Source organism: Eumetopias jubatus, unplaced genomic scaffold, assembly GCF_037043125.1.
Source record: "Eumetopias jubatus isolate StellerSeaLion01/CBP00866 unplaced genomic scaffold, mEumJub1_p1.0 scaffold_16, whole genome shotgun sequence".
Lineage (NCBI taxonomy): Eukaryota > Metazoa > Chordata > Mammalia > Carnivora > Otariidae > Eumetopias > Eumetopias jubatus.
The window spans coordinates 13,602,539-13,626,383 of NW_028274822.1; the positions used below are offsets into that span (position 1 = coordinate 13,602,539).

At 47.0% G+C, this 23,845-nt stretch overlaps 1 protein-coding gene across 1 annotated transcript in view; it reads left to right on the forward strand.

Annotated features, from left to right (window-relative positions):
- BCL2 (BCL2 apoptosis regulator) overlaps positions 1–20,375 on the forward strand; it is a 167,354-nt gene extending 146,979 nt beyond the window's left edge. Inside the window, exon 3 of the mRNA XM_028102937.2 lies at positions 17,317–20,375. Within this exon, the coding sequence (XP_027958738.2) occupies positions 17,317–17,451 (135 nt within the window). The 3' untranslated portion in view covers positions 17,452–20,375. The remainder of the gene's footprint in view (positions 1–17,316) is intronic.
- Positions 20,376–23,845: the final 3,470 nt, after the last annotated feature.

Below are 23,845 nucleotides of genomic sequence, written 5' to 3' on the forward strand. Positions count from 1 at the left end.
CCCTGTGACGAGAACTTTTAAAATCTACTGCCTCAGCACCTTTCAAATATGCAACACAGTGTTATTCACTGTAGTCACCCCTGTGCGCTACATCCGTAGGACTTATTTATTTTATGTCTGAAGTTTGAACAGAAGGTCTTGTAGACATGACAATGAAACTATAATTTTTAATATCTAGGATTACCCTTAGTAAAACGATCTTTTCCAAGTGATGTACCAAGTTAGTAAAACTTATCTATTTGAATCTGTAACCCAGCGACCATAAACTTATGCCCAGAGTCAGACCTCTCTCAAAACCCTCCAGGTGTGTGTGAAATAACCCTAATAGGTTTTTCACAGCTTTTCAAGTTGTTTCAGTAGGTCAGGATTTACCTCAAAAGGCATTTATCTATTTTTTTTAAGATTTGTTTATTTTAGAGAGAGAGAGCACACTTGTGCACCTGGAGGGCGGGTAGAGAGAATCTCAAGCAGACTCCCTACTGAGAATGGAGCCTGACATAGGGCATGATCCCGTGACCCTGAGATCGTGACCCAAGCTGACATCAGGAGTCAGATGCTCAACCGACTGTGCCACCCAGGCGCCCCCTACCTCAAAAAGCACTTAAGTGATGTTTCAGGTTTAAATGGAAACGGAAGGCATATAACGTTATAAGACAAGAATTTCAAGGATTAGGCAGAGGTTAAAAGCTCAGAAAAAGCAACATTTGGACATTTTTGCTCTGCTCTTTGATCCACTACATGTCCGCCTCCAGTTGTCCCATCACTACCCTGTCGGTATTTAAACCTGCAAGGGTTAACGGAGGTTGTGCAGCAAGCACCTGGCTCAGACTCCAGCCGGGGTCTGACGGCCACGGTCAGGAGCAGCAGGGACACCCTGCATGAACTCATACCCTCTCCTGCAGGTTTCAGCCCGGCCCAGATTCTCAGGTCGCGTCCATGACCAGGATCCCTCCACCAAGATGAGGGCTGACAGGGCCCCATGCAGCTATGGCCAAACCCTTCCCGTGGCTGCAGAGGCCTTGGGTGTTCATTTAGCCAACATGCAGTCCTCTCCCATCTGAGAGAGTGGGGGATTATCATCTTCCAGAAAATTCAGAGCCGGCAAAGGAAGACCAGGAACAAAAACATTCAGAGCTGAAGAATGAACTTTAGCAAGACAAGGAGGGAACGGGAGAGCAAAGCAGAAGTCAAAGACAATGGAGAACAACGGGGAATTTCGGGGCGGAATGGGATCTGGGGTGTAAGACGAGCAACCTGTCTGTGTTACAGTGGAGTCTGGAGCTCGGTGGTGAGGTGTCGGAGGACTGGCTCGGGTCCAGCCGTCTCTGCACCTCACTGTTGAGTAAAGCCACCCAGCAGGATGGAAGGTGTCCTGTGCTGAAGATCGAGCTGAGAGAAGACCCCTCATACAAAAGCGACAGACCCGGGGATCTGGCCTTCGCTCGTCCATCCTGAATCTGGAGTAGCGGAGCCATTGCCGTTGAACATATTTCCTGTCTTACAGCTCCTGACATTTTAAAGAAAGGATTTCTGGCTTGCTTGGCCTGACTGCAGCAATCACAAACTTGCCCCACAAACTAGCCTTCCAGAAACAAACTGAACCAAACATTAAAGGATTAAACACCCAGCGAGCAGATGGGTTCTTATAAAATGCTCTGTGGGCAGGTTCCTAGGAATTGAAAGGTCTCTGGCTTTGTTAAGTTATGAAAAACTTCCAAATTGAAGTCAGTAGAGCAAAGCTGTTATAGTCATGAGATGAGTCGGTGGTGCCTGGTGGGAGAAAGACCAGCTTGGCTGGCTGGCAGCCTGCTGAGCGGGGGTCAGGGCGGTGGGGGGTGGGGGGGGCACGTGCCTCCCTCACCCCTCGCTCTGCCTGTGGTGGGGGAGCTCCTCCTGTTCGTGCCTGCTGGGGACTCAGTCACTTTTGATTCAGCAGGAACCCTTGGAAGGACTGAAACCCAGTTACGGCTCTGGAGGCTCTCGGGCCACCTATGTTAATATTCTAAATAGGCTTCAAGTTGGATTTGTTTTTGTGACTTCAGGAAATTTTGCCTCCTTCACATTCCAGAATTCCCTGGGAAGCCGCCCGGTAAATAGGAGGGCTTTTTCTGAATGCTGTGGAAGGAATTTCTCCTTCAGGATTCATGCCTCTATCTTCACGGCATTTTTAAATACTCTTGAGGTGGCGCGTGAGGAATCAGCCACCAGGGCCAAACCACAGACGGAGGAATTACAGAATGCCCCACACGTTCCCGTGGGATCCAGCTCTGCAGAGCGCCCGGGGCTGGTGGCGAGGGGCCGTCCTTGAGACTTGTACTCTCTCCCTAATCACGGGGCTTCTTTCTGTTCCTGCAGCCCTGCTCACTCTGACTCGCCCCCCCCCCACACCCGGCTGCACACACAGGGCCACATTAGGACCTGCCACGGTGTGGCCACCAATGCCCCCTTTGCTTCCATGTCCCAAGATGCCATCCCTCCTTCTCGTCCCTCATGCACACTCCTTCGGGCTCAGCCCCTGTTCCCTGCAGCCCATCTGAAAGACTCCTGATGCACTGATTGAGCATTCCCTGTCACTCCTCAGGCTTTTTGTTTAACCTCTCATACTTACCTCTTATCTCCGCCACACCTCAGTCTCGTACTTCTTTTCTGTCTCCCCTAAGAGAAGCAAAGTGTGGGGTTAAAAAAGCACATGCCTGGAGAGTGGCAGAGGCCCTGATTCAAATTGCAGCTTTGCCACCATGAGCTGTGTGACCTGGGGCACGTTGTATAACCTCTCTGGCCCCCGTCTCTCCTGTATAATGTCATTTATAAGAGCCACCTTGTGGGGTTTGGCACCACAGTGAGCTCTCGCTCCTCATCCCAGAAGTAGACACTAAATAAATCCTTCCAGAAGTGGTGTGGCTGTGGTTGGATTGCTTGATGCAGATATGGCCAAATGAGAGATCAAAGCCAAAAGCACCCAGGGCCACAGTGATGAAAGAGGACCCAGGCAGGGCCAGGGAGGGCCATCCAGAATTTTGCACTCATTTTGTAATGAAAAGCATGTTGCACGTGGATCCAGTATTCATGCACTTGGCCAAGGGCTTCCCTCGGTGGAAATAACAATTTGCTGGACCCAAAGTCCTGCCTGAAGGCTCTACCAGCCCAGACTTGAGCTTCTTCTTATGACCTTAGGGGCGAACAGTATTTCCAGGGAGACACTGCTGTCTCTGAGTCGCCCCACTGGAAGAGTGTTTGTGGAGCTTCTGATTCAGGCCAGGCGCTGTATCGGGCTTAAGGAGCTTGTTGTCGCATAGACAGAGCCCCACCGGCCACTAGCTTTTCCCCGGCAGCACGGAGTGCCGGGCCGTGCGCAGAGCAGGTGCTCCGTGCCTGTTGGCATCATGAAATTTGCCTGAGCTGACTGGCCCCAGGGTGTCAGCGGTGGCAGGAGCCTGCGAGGCCGTGTGGGGCTGAGGTTTGGCTCCCATTCTGGGTCCAGCCAGCAAATACGTGAGCACGTTCGGCAGACAGCCCCCACGGGCTCCTCGCTGCCAGCTGAAACCGCGTCCAAGCATATGATGGGAAAGGACCGTTGCCTGGGAAGTCAAGCTCCCCGGGGCACAGCCTCTCTCCTTGTAAGTGGCCACAGCCAGCCACACGGACGGGCCTTTCCCAGCGAGCACGTGTCATGCTCTGACCTTATTGATGTCCACAGTGGGTCAGGCAGCTGTCAGCTCTCCTCCTGGAAGCTGTGCTGATGCGAGATTTAACCCGCCCCCCGCTACTGGAAGCTCATCTGTGATTGCTTTCAGGCTCCGCGGGCACGCACGTGTGTGTGTCCCTCTCTTTCTGTGTGTGTCTCCCTCTTTGAGTCTGTCTATGTCTGTCTCGCTCTGTCTCTCTCTCTCTCTCTGTATACATGGCCCTGTACTGTTCTGGCAACGGGGAGCCTTCACAGTCAGAAGTTCTTTGCCACAAACATCTCTGAGTGAAGCCACGGGAGCATATCTGCATCCCTGCGTGAATGAGCCCGAATCCAGAACCACCGCGCTGACCTTGCCCGGGGCTTTGTCCCGGCACGCACAGATGCCATTGACAGAGACTCAGCGTTTTCCTTGTGACAGAGAGGTCCACTATCCTCCCTGGACACAGGAAGACTGTCTGATGCGGAAGGAAGAAAATTGTCAACGAGCCAGGCAGTGCGCCTTGAAATACATCTGTTTTTGTTCACATTGAGTCTTTCCAGGTGAGCTGAACTAAATCATAAACTACAAAATGAAAGCAGATTTTTCTTAGCACGCGCATATGGAACCCACTGAGCAAGTTCACCGCTGTGCTCCTGCCTCTTCCCCAGGGCGTGGAGGGTATACTCACTTGTCTCCTGCGGAGGTTGGATCCACGGTGTAGGGCACAGGCTTCTCCCATGGGCTGCTCAGGTATCGCCTTGCTCGTTTTGACCATCACACAATGACTCACGGGGCTGCAGAATCGGGGAAGTGGGAACAGGGTAAGGCTTATTATATCTCAGGACACTTTGGAGCACGATCTTTTTTCAGCATCCTGGGAGCTTTAGGCAGAGCTTGCAACTTACTTGCTGGAGAATGAGAACACCAGGACCGGCACCATCAGGAGCAGATCTGGTCCGAGACAGATGTCTGAGCCTGTCGGCAAGGCAAGGACCCTGGAGCCAGTGCATCATGGACCTTCCAGAAAAGATGCCCATGCTGACTTCTTAACCAGCCCTGCAAGCAAGGGTCAGACCAGGACTCACTGGAGGCTGGTGGTGCCCCGCTGAGGATGGCACCCCTGCAAACTCATCCTGCTTAGCTCTTTTCATTCTGACATGCCCCCTCCGTGTCTGAGGCCACTTTCAGCAAGTTCCTATTAGGAAGTGTGGGTTCTTTGTACTTCCCACCGCCACCAACCTCAGTCAACACTTGCTGATTTAAACAAGTGAGCATCAGATGTTTGGTCCCCAACTCTGGCCCTCCAAGTTTAATAAATGAAGAACCCCCTTTTCCCCCTGCCCCCCAGCAGTGGTGTCTTGATGACAGCAATTAGGCCAAGCTGCAGAACTCAACAAGCATCTGCTTTCAGTTCCCATTTTTGGCATATTTTCATGAATTAACTCTTGCCGTGGCAGGCTAAGGGGTCGGGACCTTGGCCGCGCCTTGCATTCGCAGGCCACGTGGTGGGCACGGTGAAGCACTGCATGCTCGGCCCAGACGGTGACCTGCAGGGAGCGCACACTCACCTGCCACCAAGCGCACAGTGATAACATTCACGCTCACATGTACCGAGGCAGGTCCAGACCCTGGTGAGGGAACAGGGGAGGGAGCACCGCCGGTGGCCCCAGAAGCCAAGGAAGAACAGTTGGTGGGTATCTTCCAAATACTACTCTGCCCGAGGAATCTCCAGCCCACATCAGGCAGTGGAGAGTCTCGTCCTATACAGCGAAGAAGCAAAACTCCCCAACTCCTCCCCACTCCAACATTGGCAGTTCTAATTACAATCGGCATGAGAGGCAGAGAGGTCTGTGGCACAAGTGCCCCGATTATGACCATTCAAACAGAGACGGGAAGCAACAGGCACATCAGAGGCCATGGCGGCTTGGCTAACATGCTGGTGAGAGGAAGACAGAACGAGAGGATGGAGCTGACAGTACAAGGCTCTGAAGCCACGTGTGGATTTGGGGGAAAGGAGGCTGGTGGAGGCCAGAGCGTGGCAGAGGAACCAGGTCAGGGGCTTACAGTAGTTGTGGTAACAACTTCTGACATGCATCAGGATATCCCAAGTCACATCCTAGGAGACACCGATGGAGAGATGGAGAGTAAGATCATTAGCTCTGTAAGCCCAGGGTGGTAGACTGCAGATCAGCTACCAGTAAGGGAAACCTAGGGCCCAGACGGTCAAGTGAGTTGCTCACCCAGATTGGCACCGGCCATCCTGACTTCTCATCCGGGATGGTTTTCACCCAGCATGCCACCTCCACCTCCCACGTTTGTAAAAATTCACGGAAAAGGAAGACAACACTTGTGCAGAGTTTTGAACCAAAGGAGCCCCACTTCCCACACACCCTCGAAGCAAGGGTTACAGAACGATGAGTGTTTCTGTCCAACTCCATGCCGTGTAAAAATAGTTGAGTCCCCTTCTCCATGTAGCATGAGAAATGTAATTAAAGTTATATATATATATATATATATATATATATATATATATATATAATTGACATTCCATAAAATTCAGCTTAAAGTGATTGTCCCATTGGCTTTTGGTATATTCACAAAGTTGTGCAATCACCACCATTGTGTAATTCCAGAATGTATATTACTCCAGGAAAAAAAATCCCTATACCCATGAGCAGCCACTCTTCATTCTCCTCTCTCCCCAGCCCCTGGCCACAACTGATCTACTTCTGTCCCCATGGATTTGCCTGTTTGGGACATTTCATATAAATGGCATCATACAATATTGTGACCATTTGTGCCTCGCTTCTCTCACTGAGCGTCATGGTTTCAAGGTTCCTCCCATGTTGTAGCTTCAATCAATGCTCCATTCCTTTTTGACGCTGAATAATATTCTTTTGAATGGAGGGACCTCCTTTTGTTTCCCCGTTCACCAGTGGATAGACACTTGGGTTGTTCTCACTTTGGGCTCTTCTGAGTAATGCCGATGTGAATATTTATGCACAAGTGTTGGTGTGGACATCTATTGTTAATTACCTTGGGGTCTATATCTAGAAGCAGAATTGCTGGATCACATGGTAGCTGTTCAACTTTTGGAGGAACCACCCCTGGTTTTCACAGTGGCCCCACCACTTTCCATTGCCACCAGCCACGTGTGAGATCCCCAATTCCCCTTTCTCCCTGTCAACACTTGTTATTGTCTGTTTTTTACATTAGAGCCATGCTCGTGGGTGTGAAGGGACATCTCATTGTGGTTCTGATTTGTATTTCCCTGATGACTAATGATATTGAGCACCTTTTCATGAGTTTCTTGGCCATTTGTGTATCTTCTTTAGTGAAATGTCTCTTCGGGTCTTTGCTGGTTTCTTAAATGGGCTATCTGTCTTTTTAGTGTTGAGTCGTCATAATTACACTTTTTTTGTTTGACGTGCTTTCATACCCTACACAATAGCATCATTTGCCCACACAATGAAAATAGCATGGGTCCAAAACAAGAAGGGGCCAAGTGCCAGAAAATGCAGGGCACTCAGAGGCTTCTAGCCAAAAGAAAGTAGTGGATCGAGGAAGGTAAGGAAGAAAAATGAAGGAACTTTATTTTAACACCAAAACACGGCAAGGCAGATTACTGTGGCTCTGTGCCAGTGAGGTCCTGCAGAAGGCACCCTGCTTAGGGCCTGGGAGGCATGGCTGTGCCATGAGGACAACAGCATGTGTCTCTTCTCTGCTCTCCAGAGCACTGTGGGATCAATGCACCAACACACACAAAGTGCTTTGAATGTATTGAGAAAGCGTTCATGCTCATTAAGGCTACTGTGAATGTGTGAGAATATATATATATAACCGAGTGAGTCTTACAGGGCAGGGCTTGTGTCTTATTTAGCTTTAAGACTCCTCAGCATCTTACAAAAATGCCTGCTTTGTGAATGAATATGCAACCTGAAGATGAGATTTGAAGATCTAGCATAGACGTGGCGTTTAATCTCCCCGGTTTTGGTTTATTGTATGAACACAGTGAACCAAACGGCGCAACTATTAGCATATTTTCAGCCCTCATTGCTGTGCCCATTTCCACCTACAGTCTTTTGAAGCCCTGAATTGTTCACACCTCCTGGCAGGAGGTACCTAGGCCTGCAGGTGGCTGAGTACCCTACCCCTGCAGTATTTGCATAGCTGGCGTGGGGTGGAGAGGAGGGTGGATTTGTCTGTGTGTCTCACTCCTGATCATACCGCCTACCCCAGCCCGGATGGCAGTTAGACTAACAGAACCTGGGTAAACACAGCCTGGAACCTGGCTGGGTGGCCGCAGGATCCCCAGAACATCAGACCCCTTGCAAATTATTTTCATACCGTGCCCAGCTCAGGAAAGAAGGAACCCTTTGGGCTTCTCATTTTCTGCCCTCCCTAGCTCCTGCAGGGGGGCCCCTGCCTGATTTGCATCCTCCACTCAATTTGCATCACAAAATACACCAAAACTTCCCTGGACCAACTTGGGGAGGCGGGCAAGTTTTGTTTTGTGTTTTGTTTGGGTTTTTCATCTCCTGCCATTTCTCTAGCAGGTTTCTAGTTACATCCAGATGACACTTAGCTTAGGTTTCATTTTATGTCTTTGGCCTGGGATGCAGCTAGCCCGTCCTCCCGGGCTCAGGGTCTCCAGGATGAAGCCCTGCTCAACTGCGGATGGCTTTGGGGAGGCAGTCCTGCAAGCCTGGTAGAAGGAGTCATTGTGGGTCTGCAGGCCAGACAGCTGTGTGTCCTTCACTTATGTGCTCCCCGGCTGTTGTTGTTGTTGTTGTTTTGTTTTTTTTTTTTCGTTTTCCTTTTCCCCCAAACCCGGAATCGATATTTTGGGAGTAAAGGGGGGACAAGGGAGGAGGAGCCGTAGGGACAGAAGCTGGCAACCGCCAAAGCAGCTCTGATATGTACACGGAACCCTCAAGACTCATTCAGCACAAAGTGGCTGCAGAGGAAATCCTGCCGAGCCCATGATAAGGGGGAAATGGAGTCACTTCCTCACCAGCTGCCTTATTCAGGTAGAAAAAGTCCTCACTTCCTCGCGTGTGCTTTGCTGGCCACAACTCACAGAACCCCAGGCAGCTTGCTTCCCCTTTTGATCTCAGCCCAAGTTGAAGTCCAGAAAATCACTGTCTCCTTGGGCGTGTCTCCCTCCTTCCCTCTCTCCTTTGCTTCCTTTCTCTTTCTTGCAGCATCTTTGCTCTTGCCTGGCAATGGCACGTCAGGAGGCTCTGTGCACTGGGGCAGAAATATAGACAGTATCGGGAACGAGGCTCATGCCCCTTTGTGGAATGCCAGCTCCTCGCTATGGAGGGTCTTTATGTTCCTGTAGATGTCCACACACAGCTTGGGACCTCTGAGCCTCTCTTCCCGTCCTGTACACTGGAGCACCAACACTGCCTCTCCTCCCAGTGTCCAGGATTATTGCCTTTTTACCTCCAGGCAGAATTTCCAAAGTGTGTCTTCATAACGCAGCAGGAAGCTTGGAAAATGCCCAGCTTATCCCTCTCTTGGAGACTCAAGGTGCACAGGTAGGGATGATATTCAAAATATTTAACAACCAGTATGGAACAGACACTAACCAGTCAGATCCAATGCTGACTTACAATCTGGCTGAACATCATCAGCGCCTCATAGGAAGACACCCGAGACGGATTCAAAAAAAAGGCATTTTGAATTTTGTTTTAGCCCATTGTTTATTTGTCCTTTGAACACCCTCCTTTAAAAAATATCATCTATTAAGGTATGTTTGGAAAAACCTGCTCTATAGTGAAAGGGACCCATTATTTCAGTTCCAGAAACATTTGCTGAGTGCCTAATATGTGACAGACACAGGCTCCGGGGAGACAAAGATGAATAAGATGTGGTCCCTGCACCTCCAGGCGCTGAGAGCTGATCAGGAGAAGACAGACACGTAAACAGATCATCTTCAGATTATACAGGGAATAAGGAGTAACTGAAGATAATCTAGCTCGATTTAGGGGCTTAGAGAAAATGATTGCGCTGAATCCTTGAATGAACCAAAGTTAATTTACAAGTGAGCGAAGCTGAGCAGGAGAGCTAGGTTGGGGTCAGAATATTGAGGGTCTTGGGTGCCATGTTAAGGAATTGAGACTTAAGCACGAAAGTGACAGATGTGATTCTGAATAGATCACTCTGGCTGGAAAATGAGAGGAGATGGAAGGTCAGGGTGTCAGACTGGAGGCCGAGAGATCAGGTGGGAAATGATAGCCGCAATCCTGGCGAGAGAAAGTAAATGGGGATAGAGAAATATGTAGGTGGTCAAATCGGTGGTGCATATACTACCCTGCCTGATTCCCTTGCCCTTACCACTACAGTGCTCACTCACTTGGCCTCTAGCGAGGAGACATGGCATCTGTATCTCTTTCCCCGAGGGCTTTCTCTGGCCTCTAGAACCCCCTTATCTATGTACACAACTGGCCTAAAGTGCTGGGGTATTGATGCCTCCGTAGGAGCAGTCCTCAGCCAGTGAATGGAAGGAGATGGTGTATAAATACCCCAGCTCCCTAGCACATTAGTGGGATAACAAAAGGTGCATGATCTGCACTGGCCTCCAGTTTTCCCAGCAGCGTTGAACTGCAGGTGCCAACGGCAGTGACCTGCTTGATAAGGTAACTTCATGGCTATTTTCCCCCTCCCCTAGTAGTTTCCTGGGATCATTTCCCAAATAAACTGCTTACACTCAAGTCTTTGTCTTGGGGTCTGCCTCTGGGGGAACCCAGCCTCAGACTGTGGGCTTTACCAATGAATGGGTAAGGGGGTGAGGAAGAGGAAAACCTCTACGGCACTCTGAGAGCGTGGGTTTACTTGACAGCATGGGCATGGGGGAGGCAGGAAAAGAGGCAGGCTTGCTTGAGGGGGCTGTGATAATTCCAGTTGGGGACAGGCTAGGCAGCATTGTCACTTCTAGTGGGACGTAATAGAAAGTAACTGGAATGGGAATCTGGCAGTCAGAGGAGCAGATGGGGCCAGATATAAAGATTTCAGAGTCGTCATCAGAGGGATGGTATATTTAAGACCATGAGAGTGAAGGAGATTGGTCAAAGAGAGAAGATGGTCCAGACAGAAGCCCAGGGAGCACTGAGTACCTATCAGGGCAAACAGAGGAGGTGCCCATGAAGGGGGCAGAGAAGACATTCTTCAGGATGCAAGGATTTTCGGTGGGCTCTGTGTCCGTGTGCCAAAGCACTCAGTAGATGAAACCTGAGAATCATCCAGTGAATTTAGCCACAAGGATGGTGTGTTTTCAGAGGCACAATGGGGGAAGCAGCTGGGCTGAGTGAATTAAAGTGTGGGTGAGAAGACAGCAAATGAGGGTGGGTTTAGTAGCTTGTCCAGAAGGACCAGGAGAAAGATTATGGTTAGGGTGGAACAGCATCAGCCTGGATGTTTTGAGGAAATATGAATGTTTATATGCCAAGGAAAAAGAGAGAGAAGAAACAATGGAGTTGAAATTGTAGTTGAGAGCATGAACAATAGATGGAAGAATGTTCTAGAAGCAAAGGGAAACCGGAACAAGGATGCAGGGTGGAGAGGAGCAGAGAAGGACAGATAGGGTTGTAATCAGTGGGTATGCCAGGACAGGAAGCTGTGGCGATTCTCACCCAAAGGCCCCTATTTTCTCAGAGAAGAAGGGGCTAACATCAGTTGCTAACAGATGAGAACACTGGAGAAAAATGGTAGCTATTCAGAATGGTCATAGAAAGGAACAGAGAAAAGATCTGACCAGGGGTAGAGTAAAGGAGTGCTGAGTGGCTTCAAGAACTCACTGAGTCTGGAGACCATGAGTTTAGAGCAGCACTAGGCTGCATGGCTGGGCGACTTACTTCACCAACACTTCAAGGCCAGATGAGGCTGCTGTGGGGTGGGGTCAGGGTTGGATGCAGAGGAAGGTCAGGGATGGGAGGAAGCAAGTTGAGGGAGGCAGGGAGGAGGCGCCCAGGGAGATAGACGAACCAACTGCTGGCCAGTGTTCTGACCCATTAAGCGTGGGAGGCAAACCCAGTTTCTACTCTCTTCCGCCACCTCATATCTGCTTATCAGTCCTAACTGTAAGTAATTCATTGTGCCTGTCTAGGTTTCATTTGTCTCAAACTACTACAAAAAGGGCTGATGTCTTTACTGGGCATTATTATACTGGTGCGGGTCTGACTGAACTTACTTGGAGGTTCCTTCCAGCCCAAGCTTTTACCATTATTAGGGTTCACCTTTTTCTTTTCCTTCCCTAACCTTCAGATTGTCACGAAGAAGGTGACCCACGGAGACAACATTTTAAAGCCATGAAAAATAGAAAATATCAAAGACATTCTATAGCAGTGTTCGATTTCCTGTTGGCACTATCTGATTTTCTTTTTACTTTCCTCTTACTGCTGACAGGATCTTCTGCTCTGTGCAGGATACAAAATGGCAGCATGCGTTGGTTTCATTTAATTCAAATGCGAGACACCATCTCTTACTGTATTGTATGCTTGTTGAGGGCCGCCTGGCTTTCCCCCTTAGGATCTCCCATGACTGTATAATGCCCATATCCAGCTCAGAGACTGTGGAACGTAGCTGAATTTCTAATTTGTTTATATCCAACCAGGCCATATTAAATTTTCCCAGTGTTCCCAGGAGATCTGCAAACCACCATGAGTCAGGGGCCTGACCTGGAAGACACTGGTTGAGCTGTACCTAGTTCACTAAGAACTATGTTAGGAACATCTTTCCTTGCCAGTAAATATAGGGTACAATTTTTAACGGCTGAACACCATTCCATTGTATCAATGTGCCAGGAGTTTACCTAACCAATCATATTTTCAGACATTTCAGTCCTCTTCAGGTTTTAAGTATTATAACCAAACCTGTGCATTTTACTATTTTTCCAAGATAAATAATTAGGAGTGGAATTCCTAACAAATGGGTAATATTCTTAAAGCTTCTGATATGCATTGCCAAATGCAAATACAATTTATCTTTACCTGGGAGTCCATCAATTGTGTAAGAATATCTGGGACTCCCACCCCCAGCCCCCACCCCATCCTTTTCAGCGGAACTCGGTATTCTTTTCAGTTTTTGCCAATCTGACTCATTTGTTTTTTAATCTCACTTTATTTGGAATCAGGTTTAAGTGAAACTTCTTGAAGGGTAGTGGAGGGAAGAGGAAAATTTTGGAGAGCAGGCTGCCTCAAGGGAGAGGTGTGTGTGTGTGTGTGTGTGTGTGTGTGTGTGTGTGTGTGTGTGTGAGAGAGAGAGAGACAGAGAGAAAGAGAGAGAATCAGGTGGGAGAGGTCCCATGACCAAACTGCAAGAAGGCTGAGGACACTTTTGCGATCCCCCCCTGCTTGGGAGTCTCGAGTATGATCTGCTCCTGTCCACACCTCCCTGGCTTACTTCCAACTCTGCAGCAAGGGTCTGGGGTCAGGGAGTCTGGCCATCCGCCCTGGTGGGCCAGCTCTGAATGGAACTCGGACTCAGATCATCTGTGGCCTCTGAATTTGGGGGAGAAGCCATCTGTGAAGGAGCACCCAGAGCCAGGGCACGGCCCGCCTCTTGTCAGAGGGGTGGTCAGCTGAAGGAGAAAGGCCGCTCACCTGGGAACCTGGCGCGCACGTCCGGGAACGGGGAGGCGCTCCTGCCCCCCCCCCCCCGCCCCCAGACGTGAGCCAGGGTTGCGGTGCCCTCCCAAGTGTACAGACTGGGATTTTATCCGTATCACATGATGATGGCTCAGGTTTTCTTTTTCCCTCTTTGTTGCTTTTAATACATAAAATGAGCATATGTTTATTTAAAACAGCTTTCAAACTTAAACAAATAATGACAGACTGTTCAAACAGACTTCGGAAATCGCCCTAATCAGGATGTTTGAAAAAGCAAGAAGACGCTCTATAAAAGGAGCTTTTAGGACCTCCAGTCCCGAAACAACAGGGTCTGCTTTGCACTTTGCAGTTGTGGATGGGCAAGGCCTGGGGGCTGGATTCAGTCTTGGCGTGGGGGGTCAAATGACACCCCTGAGCCCTACCACCTGATTTAGTAATTTCTGAGGAAGTAGAGATGGGCAGTGTGTTATCAATTTCCGTCCTTGACCAGAACATGTCACATGTATATTTGTACACTTTAACTCATAACTTCTATAGCAATGACCAGGTATCTTCAGAACCAAAAACGGATTCCTTCAGGGGAGCTCCTGTGAAAGAGCAAACTAAGTAGGCCCTCTGGAGGGCAGGGCAGGTGTAGGAGGGTTGGAGCAGGTTTGCAAGAGGGCAGACCAGCGGAAAAAGTTAATACATGCACTAGTTCACATTCGAGGCCACGTTTACAAAGGGCTTTGAGTCGCCTATGTTAATCTTCACAGCAGCCAATTTTATGGGTGAAATAAATGAGGCTCGGGGTTGGATAATTCATTTAAGATCAGAAGGAATAAAATGTAAAAACTGGGATTTCACCCAGACCTCCTTTCCCAAGTGGAGAGCTGTCCCCAGACCCCTGGGGCTGTGTCAGCAACTCTGTGCTCATTCTTTGGGTCAGGGGATGCTACTTTAGCTCATCTCACACTAGAAATGATGTTTTTTCTTTATAGTGCACACCAGAAACGGCCCATTAGGTCCATTAGGAGCACAGTTATTTATGTGAGGGGGTGGTGGTCGGGAGAGGGAATCGTTCAGCCCCAGAGAGGTGGGGATATTTGGAGAGGCATTTCTTCTGCACCCTGGTGTCGGTGTCGTGCCCCAGGCGAACAGGGAGAAAATGCCAGCCCCAGTTTGTCCCACTTCCCCCACTTTCTCAGGATGGCTCCGTGGCCAGAAAGTTCAGATGGCAAGGGGCTGAGTCTGTTTGCCGTTCTGCCACGGAAGACCCCATTGGTACTAAAGGAAGGCAGGACCAGACCATCGACCCTCTCAGTGTCGAGCCACGTTGCATACAGCACAGGGCTTGGGTCCTAAAGTGTTCCGGGCACAGGCTGCTGTGGGAGGTTCCGGCCTGCCCATCCCTTGGAGAGATCAGCCTGGAACGGTGGGCTATTAGCTGTTTGCAGCTGTGTCTGTGGGATCCCGGGATGCACTTTACAAGAAGCAGTTTCTCCTGCTCATAAATCTGTCCTGACCCCTTCCTGCCCCATTTATCCCTGATTATATATAGGGAAGGTATGTTCCTTGACAAGCAGTCAGGATTGTTACCTCAGCTTTGTGCTGAGAACACTGCACACATATTTCATTTCTGTCTATTGCCTTGCTTTCCTAAGGCTCAAATGTAGAAAGCGTCAACAATAGATTAAAAAAAAGAAGAAACCGCTTGCGCCCTCTCCTGGTAAAGGTTAATGTAGTGCGTCTGCAAGCCCAGGGCACCCACTTGCTGGGGAGCAGTTACTTGTCCAGGCTAACTCACTCATCTTGTGTTAATCTGAGCAAAGCCCTTGACACAGGAGATGGACCATTAGGTTTTCTGTGGTCCATGATCAGAGTTTCTCCTAAACCGTTCTTCACACGGTTTCTCAGCCTCAGCTCTGTTGGCACTTTGGGCTGGGGACTATCCTGTGCGTTGTGGAATCCTGAACGGCATCCCTGCCCTCTACCCATTACAACCAGCAGTACCCCTACCAAAAATGTTTCCAGACATTGCCAGATGTCCCCTGGGGCCAAGGTTAGCCCCAGTGAGAACCACTGCCCTAAACCCTTGTCTGACTTTTGTACAAAGTGTCACTGCTCAAGGGCAACCAGTGAGGGAGTGCGAATACCTCATCACAAACCTTTTGTGACAGTCAGGAGCAATTTTGATGACGGATCAGCTGGGTTCATTTCTAGGAATTTGTCCCCAAAAAGCAACTTAGCAAGTGGACAGGAATTCATGCACAAAAATGTATCATAATATTATTTATGACAGCAAAAGTTTCAAAAAGATAAAGATTCGGGTAAATCGAGGACAGACTATATGAAACGGAATACTAGACAGTCATGAAAATGATTGTGTAGATCTGTATTTAATAGCATAACAAGTTCCCCTAATGATGCCTTGAACTCTCACCTTCAAGACGACTCCTCAGATTCCCAGAGGTTGTTACGTATAGAAGGAATCATTTCAAACAGGCAAAGTAAGCATCTGGTGAAGCATTAGACCAAAGACAAAATTCAAACCAATGACTGAATTCAGAAACCTTTAAGCGCCAATTGAACAGGCACTTATTAAGCGCCTACATGTACCAAAACCACGAACAGCACAGGAGAGACAAAGCTGATCCCTGGTCCCTCCGTGCAGCACTTGCCTTAAACAGAAAAAAACACTGACCATTGTCAGAACCACCTCCACACAGCAGTGCTACAAGTGTGGGTGTGTTACTGTCTCGTGGGCTCTGATGCTGCGTTGTTGGGAGTGATGTGGAAGTATGTCTTGTTCTCTTCATGTCTGAATAAATCATACCAAGCAAAAAGAATTTCATTTACTGGTTTATATATTCAGATATACTTAGAGAGTTGTCCAACTACTCACTGGATCCAACAAATGTCCCCCAACAAATCTAAGAAATGAGCAATCAGTCCAGTCCAATTCAATCCAGTCCAAAACAATCTGAAGAACTTGGTCATGACTCCCATTGTAACCCCGCAGACCTGACTTCGAGGCAGCAATAGGAAAGGATGAGAGGAGCCGTCTTCCTTCCTCGGGTCCTTGTGTGTCCAGTGACATGTAACTGACCATAAGTGACCACATGCTTTGTGAAGTTCACAACTTGAGTTAAAGGCAGGATTGTGGTCATCCAGCCTGGCCACTCCCGGAAGAGACCTCAGCTGAGACAACTTTTTTACCCAGGGAGAACCCTGTTGTTGACTTTCAGAGGCTAGGCATGCCACCAGGGGAGGCCACCTTGCTTGTATGGACCGTACCAGCATCCTGGACCGACCAAGCACTCACAGAGCTGGTGTGAGCCGTGGGAGGGCATCAGCGACTGAAGAACACTGGTTTGGACCTGGGTTCGAATCCTGGCAGTGCCATTGATTAGACAAATCCCTTAACCTCTGTTTCCGCCCCCCCCCCAGTTTTTTTTTCCCCCTTTACAGAACAGAATTAAATAAAATGACTCCATAATATTGGTATGAAGAGTAAATAAAATAATGCACTTGAGGCATTTATTACAAGTGCCTGGCATATAGCAAGCATTCCATCAAGGAGCTTACTTGTAGCTACTGTTTCTTATTATTTTTAGGAATGGCCATGCTAGCTAAAATTGCAAAGCCTAGCCTCCAGTAGTTTCTAGCTGCCTTTGCTGTTTTATTTTTCTCCTTAGCACTTAGCACTCTCTTGCACATTCTATGGTACATTGATTTTACCATCTACAGCCCGCAACCAGATAAAAGCCCGGTGAAGTAGGAACTTTTAGTCTCCTTCCCTCACTGCTGTGTTTGTCTCTGTGGTACCTGGCCCATCAATAGGATCTCGACAAATACTTCTTGAATGAGAGTTAAAAAAAAAAAAAAAAAAAGGAGGTCCAAATCACTGCCCCCGAAGAGCGTTTTACTTTTCCCCACACTGGGCAGAAGGCGCCCGGGTCCTTGGGCTGGACACTACCCTCCCTGTAGGCTGGCATGCTGTGCTCTCTCTTTCTCTAATTCTCTTTCTTTTTCTCCCCCTCTCCCGTCCCCCGCAGGATGCCTTTGTGGAGCTGTACGGCCCCAGCATGCAGCCTCTGTTTGACTTCTCCTGGCTGTCTCTGAAGGCCCTTCTCAGTCTGGCCCTGGTGGGAGCTTGCATCACCCTGGGTGCCTACCTGGGCCACAAATGAAGTCAGTAGGCCTGCCACAAACAAATATGCAAAAGGTTCACTAAAGCAGTAGAAATATATGCATTGCCAGTGATGATGTACCATGAAATGAAGCTGTGGTCTCTTAAACACAAAACATAAAACGAAACAAAAACAGCTTTTGGGCTCAGTGTCGAATCAGCTATTTACTGCCAAAGGGAAATACCATTTATTTTTTACATTATCAAGAAAAAAAAAAAAAGAAGATTTATTTATTTAAGTCCCATCGAACCTCCTGTCTTTGGAAACCCTGCCACTAATTGCCAAGCCTACCTGTGCAGCTCCACCTGGATCTCCTGTGCCTATAAACACGGATTTGTTTTCCATGTTGTTGGCTGGACTGACTCACCATCTGAAGAGCAAACAAACTGACTAAGGACTGGACTGTTCCAGAAGCTGGGTGTCTGGCTGCTGGAGGTTAGGAAGAAGGTGTTCATTTTCCTTGCTTTTTTTTTTTTTTTTTTTTTTTTGCTCTGGGGGCTGCGATATGAAGAGAGGGAAGGTGCTCGGTCGGAAGTCCATTCTTCCCTGGCCTGAAGAGCAGACACTTAGCATTTGGCTCACATGGTACATACCCGGTTGGAAGAAAAAAGAAAAAAACCAAACCTAGGGAACTTCAGATGGACTTGGTGTGCACCAAGACTTCCACACCGAAGGACAGTGATGGGGAAAATGCCGTGAAACCATAGGAAAGTATTTTTTTAAGCTACCAATTGTGCCGAGAAGCATTCTAGCAATTTATCCAATAGCATCCAGTACCTTAAAGCCCTGATGTGTATATTCAGACATTTTGGATACACTCTCCCCCAGATACTGGCTCTGTGTGTGTATGAAACTGAATCCTCCAGAACGCGAGGAAGTGAACGTTTTGGTGACTTATCCAGAAGCATCAGGCCGCCACAAGTGCCTGCGTTTCCCTAAGAGGCCATGGCCTGAAGTCCCGCCTCGCCCCAGCTCGGAGGCCTGGTCCTGGCAACGGAGCCTGGGCACCGGCTGGCCTGCTCGGAGGGCTGTCAACAGGGCAGTGTGGTCTCCGAATGTCTGGAAGCTGACAGAGCTCAGAATGCCCCTGTCAAGAAAGAACAGTCGTGGCCCTGGGCGTGTTACCCGGGGCCCCCTGCTCGGGCCCTTTCCCTCGTGGAGCGGGGAACCTGGAAGCCAAGGCTCCTAAGACGTTGATCGCTGCGGAGGGAAGGCAACAGAGGCACCGCAGAGGGAGGTGGCGTCCCGCCACCGGGAGGAAACCGAGGGAAGGACACGCGCGCAGCCTGGGCGCCGTGTGGCCGCGGCGCATGCGTGCTGGCTGCGCAGTCGAAAGCGAGGCTTGAAATGACTTTTGGGGAAAGTCGGAAATCCTAAAGGAAGCGTTGAAATGAGGTGTCATGGATTAATTGACCTATGTCTCTGGAATTATGATGTAAAACATTACCTTGTCATTGTAGTTTGGGATTTTTTTTTTTTTCTGGAAAACCTGACGGGGGAAAAAAAAGTTCCAGGTGTGGAATGTGGGGATTATCTGTACATCCTGGGGCATTAAAAAAGAAAAGAAAAAAAAAAAAAGTCAGTGGTGGAAACTCTAGAGAAGTAGTAAAGAAGTGAAATCTCCAGCGAATAAACTAGAAAATCTTTTTTTCAAGTTTGGAGTCAGCTTTGAGACATTCATGGAATAACTGTGGCATTATTGCATTATATACCATTTATCTGTATTAACTTTGGAATGTACTATGTTCAATGTTTAATGCTGTGGTTGATATTTTGAAAGCTGCTTTAAGAAAAAAAGATACATGCATCTCAGCATTTTTTTTTAAAGTTGTATTTAGTTATGGCCTCTACACTCTTCATTAGCAAAAATTATCATTTTTCTATTTGGGATTTTTGTCTCAACTGTTTAAAAGCATTTCTGAGAAGGTGAGAGAAGCCCTGGGTCTCAGCGACCCGAAAACCCTGGAGCATGTTGGCCACTGGGGAGCTTTGCTTCAACCAACTTCTGTGTATTTCCATGTCAACAAAATTGTGTATTGTGAAGGATGTATCTGTTGTCCCTTTGACCTTGTTCCTTGAAGGTTTACTAGTCCCTGGGCAAATCAGGATCTAACACATTATTTAGGAGGACATACATGTTTGGTTAAACCCATGAGATTCATTCAGTTGAAAATCCAGATGGGAAATGACCAGGGGATTAAATTCTGGCCATGACGGTGTGACCTTCAGAGGGTTGCTTTATGTGGTCTGTTTTGACAGAGACCCGTCTAGAGCACTCCTGCCCTCCTTCCACAGGGCCCTTTCCTTGGCTGTCCTTCAGATTCTTCCTGAAATGCAGTGATGCCCGTGCCCCACCCTGAGAAAGCAGGAAACCCGTGGTATGAAGCCAGACCTCCCTGGCAGGCCTCAGGGAATCGAATGATCAGACCTTTGAATGATTCTAATTTTTAAAGCGAAATACTATTTTATGAAAGGTTTACATTGTCAAAAGCGATGAGTATGGAATATCAAATCCTGTGCTGCTATCCTACCAAGATCATTTTAGTGGAGTCAATTCGCAGTACACTCCAAGTGGCAAAATCCTCCAAGCTGCTTTAGAAGTAACAATGAAGAACACAGACATTTTTAATATAAAGCCTGTTTGTCTTTTTGTTGTTGTTGTTATTGTTTGTATTGTTCAAAGGCAGAGTATTCTAAAAATGTATATATATAAAAAAAGGTCATGGGGGCTAACTTCTGGCTGGTTTTCTTTTGCTGTGGGGTATTGTTCTCTGGTTTTAATGGTAAATGTGCCTGGCTGCCTAACCCCCCCAAAACTGTACAGTATGGTGGCTTCACTCGTTCTAAGAGTAGTTGATGTTGCATTTTTCTTGTTCTAAAAAACATGTTAGAAGCAATGAACGTATATAAAAGTCTCAACTAGTCCTTTTTTTCCTCCTTTCTTTTAAGTGTGTCAATTACTTTGCTGTCAGACAACAGAGAAGCATTCCTACCAATTTTGTGTTGAGAAAGGATTCACACCTGCATTACTCCCAACATGGTGGATATGTGGGCCAAGGTCAGGGTTAAATAGAACACATACATTTTCCAAATTGGGATCAAGGGCTCTAAAAGGAGCCACAAGGAGCAAAGCACCCAGGAGCCACCTCGGTCCGCCCAAGATCTCACGGCAGGTTGAATGACAAATGACATGCTCCACAGCACACAGTTCATCTCTGAGTTTGCAGGCTGAAAATTCTTGTAAGTTTAAGATTTGAAGTAAAGTCACATTTCACATTAAGGAAGCACTTTGCTATAGTTCAAGCAAAACAAAACAAACAAAACAAAACACACCCCCAACATCCTCTGCCCCAACCTACTTACCTCTGCATATTCAGATATGACCTTCCATTCAGATATGACTTGTGTTTCATTAGTAACTGTTTATTGTTTCTCATCCGAGGACCCAGGCCTGGCCCAATATGGGAAATTAGGATAAGTCAAGAGGAGTTATAATAATCAGGATTAAATGTAAATAAGTAGTCTACAATTAAACTTAGGCTAAAATGACTAATTTATAAATGTGAACTTCAATGCTAATTTCAATTGTACTTTTAGGGCAGGGGCTGTTTTTATACTTTCTTATCACTTATAGTTAGTAATGTACACCTACTCTATCAGAAAAAAACAGGAAGGCCTTGAAATATAAGCCTTTCTAAGGAAATTAGGGAGTCCATTAAAATTCTATTCTGATCTTATTCTGTGGTGTCTTTTGCAGTCCAGACAAATGTGGTTACACACTTTTTAAGAAATACAATTCTACATTGTCAGGCTTATGAAGGTTCCAATCAGATCTTTATTGTTATTCAATTTGGATCTTTTCAGGGATTTTTTTTTTTTAATTATTATGGGACAAAGGACATTTGTTGCTGGGATGGGAGGGAAGAAGAATTTTCAGAGGAGCAAAACATTCCCAAGACTGAATCAGGAGGTTTTCAGAATAGCCAGCACTGTGGGGTATGAAATGGAAGCAAGCGGGACCTTTACGAGGGTCCGTGTGATGCCTCTGTGAAGGACCTTCTGCAATAAATGAGAAATATTTTTAAGCTCTGCAGTATGCATAGATACTAGAGATATCAGAATGTCAAAGTCCAGCTCTTTTTTTTTAAAGCTGTCTTTATTTTATTTTTTTTAAGAGAGGGGGAGAGAAAGAGAGAATCTTAAGCAGGCTCCATGCCCAGCCCAGAGCCTGATGTAGGGCTCAATCTCAGGACCCGGAGATCATGACCTGAGCCGAAATCAAGAGTTGGACACTTAATCAACTGAGCCACCCAGGCGCCCCCAGCTCTCTTTTAAACATTTACCATCAATGGTATATATTTTAAGCCTGGATATGTCTAATGGCTATTTACACAATAAATTTGCAGTTTTAACCAACAGGAGACTCAATGAAAACTTCTGGTTGGTAGGGACATCTGTTTCTAAATATTTATTATGCAGAATACAGAAAAAAATGTGTGAAACTGAGTTAGGTAAGTGGTAATACAAGTCCCTTATCCTTACCCAAAGAATCGCTCTGTTCATGACTGAGCCCGTAGGATGGACTTTGGACAACTGTGAAATATGCCTATCACTGGGCAAGAAGAAAACCAATGGAGGATGAATGGTATTGTACCTATTCATAAGGACAACCCCAGAAAAATAAAGCCAATATCCTATTGATGACAAGGTGGTTCACTATACCAGATGTTCTTAGGTGAACAACACTGCTCAGAGCTTCCATCCATTAGAACAAAAAGCAAGAATAGACTCAATGGTGACTCTAGCTTTTCTTGTAATAGGTAATTTCTATTTATTTTGGCAGGGGGAAAGTGGAAGGGAATAATCCAGCACCATTCATCCCAGTAAGAGGTACATTTCCATTAAGATTATTTTTAATATTTAATAATTATCAAAATTGGTAAAATATTTGTACATCTTTAACAGTTGGGAAATAAGGGTGCCTGGGTGGCTCAGTCAGTTAAGTATCTGCCTTCGGCTCAGGTCATGATCTCAGGGTCCTGGGATCGAGTCCCACATCAGGCTTTCCGCTCAGTGGGGGTCTGCTTCTCCCTCTCACTCTCTCTCTGTGCTCTCCCTATCTCTCTCTCTCAAATAAATAAATAAAATCTTTAAAAAAGCCAAGAGGGTAATAATAATAATAATTGTCATAATTACTCAACCCAGGAACAAAAAAGTAAATCATAGACTTACTTTGGTGGTAGAAAATTATGAGCAGTTAATTAATTTTAAGCTCTTAGTTTTAAGAAGTATCACATTGGGGGAAAACCTGGGTGGCTTAGTCAGTTAAGCATCTGACTCTTGATTTCGGCTCAGGTCATGAGATTAAGCCCTGTGTCAGGCTCTGCACTGGGCATGGAAACTGCTGAAGGGTCTCTTTCCTTCCCCCTCTGCCCCTCTTCTGTCTCCCTCTCTCTCTCTCAAAAAAAAAAAAGACAGAAATATCACATTAAGATAAAATGGAGGGTAGAAATACGAATTTCGGAGAGAAAAGGAACAATGTAAAATTTCCAGGTGTCAAAAAAATAACTTGTCCCTGTATTTTTTCATGTAGATGATGCTGAGTATCAAATCATTATGGTATTTGGATTCCAATTCTATAAATAAATTTATTTTTAAATGTCAACTGTTAAAATAACTTTTCAGACAAGCTTGTTGTAAATATGTGTCAAAATTCTCTTTCAAATTGGCTTCAGGGGGTGCCTGGGTAGTTCAGTGGGTTAAGCGTCTGCCTTTGGCTCAGGTCATGGTCTCAGGGTCCTGGGATAGAGTCCAGCATCAGGCTCCTTGCTCAGTGGGGAGTCTGCTTCTCCCTCTCTCTCTGCCCCTCCCCCCTGCTTGTGTGCATGCACTCTCTCTCTCTCAAATAAATAAAATCTTTTTTAAAAAATTGGCTTCAGGGGTGCCTGAGTGGCTGAGTCGTTAAGCATCTGCCTTCGGCTCAGGTCATGGTCCCAGGGTCCTGGGATCGAGCCCCACATCGTGCTCCCTGCTCTGCGGGAAGCCTGCTTCTCCCTCTCCCGCTCCCCTTGCTTGTGTTCCCTCTCTCGCTATGTCTCTATCTGTCAAATAAATAAATAAAATCTTAAAAAAAAAAATTGGCTTCAAATCAGGGATTCCCTCTTGGAAGAGACCTCTAAAGCAAGAAATGTGCCATAACCAAAAAACGGCCAAAGTCTGATTGACCTGTTTTAAGTAGCTGAGTGGGGAGCCCTAGCTTCTCAGGATTTCTTAATCCCATTAAAGTCTATCTGGAAATTACTCAAGCATTTTATCAAGAATCATAATTACTTCACGGAAGGGGTTGTAAATTACATCATACAAAAACATTCTGCCATAGACCTTTTGGGGACAG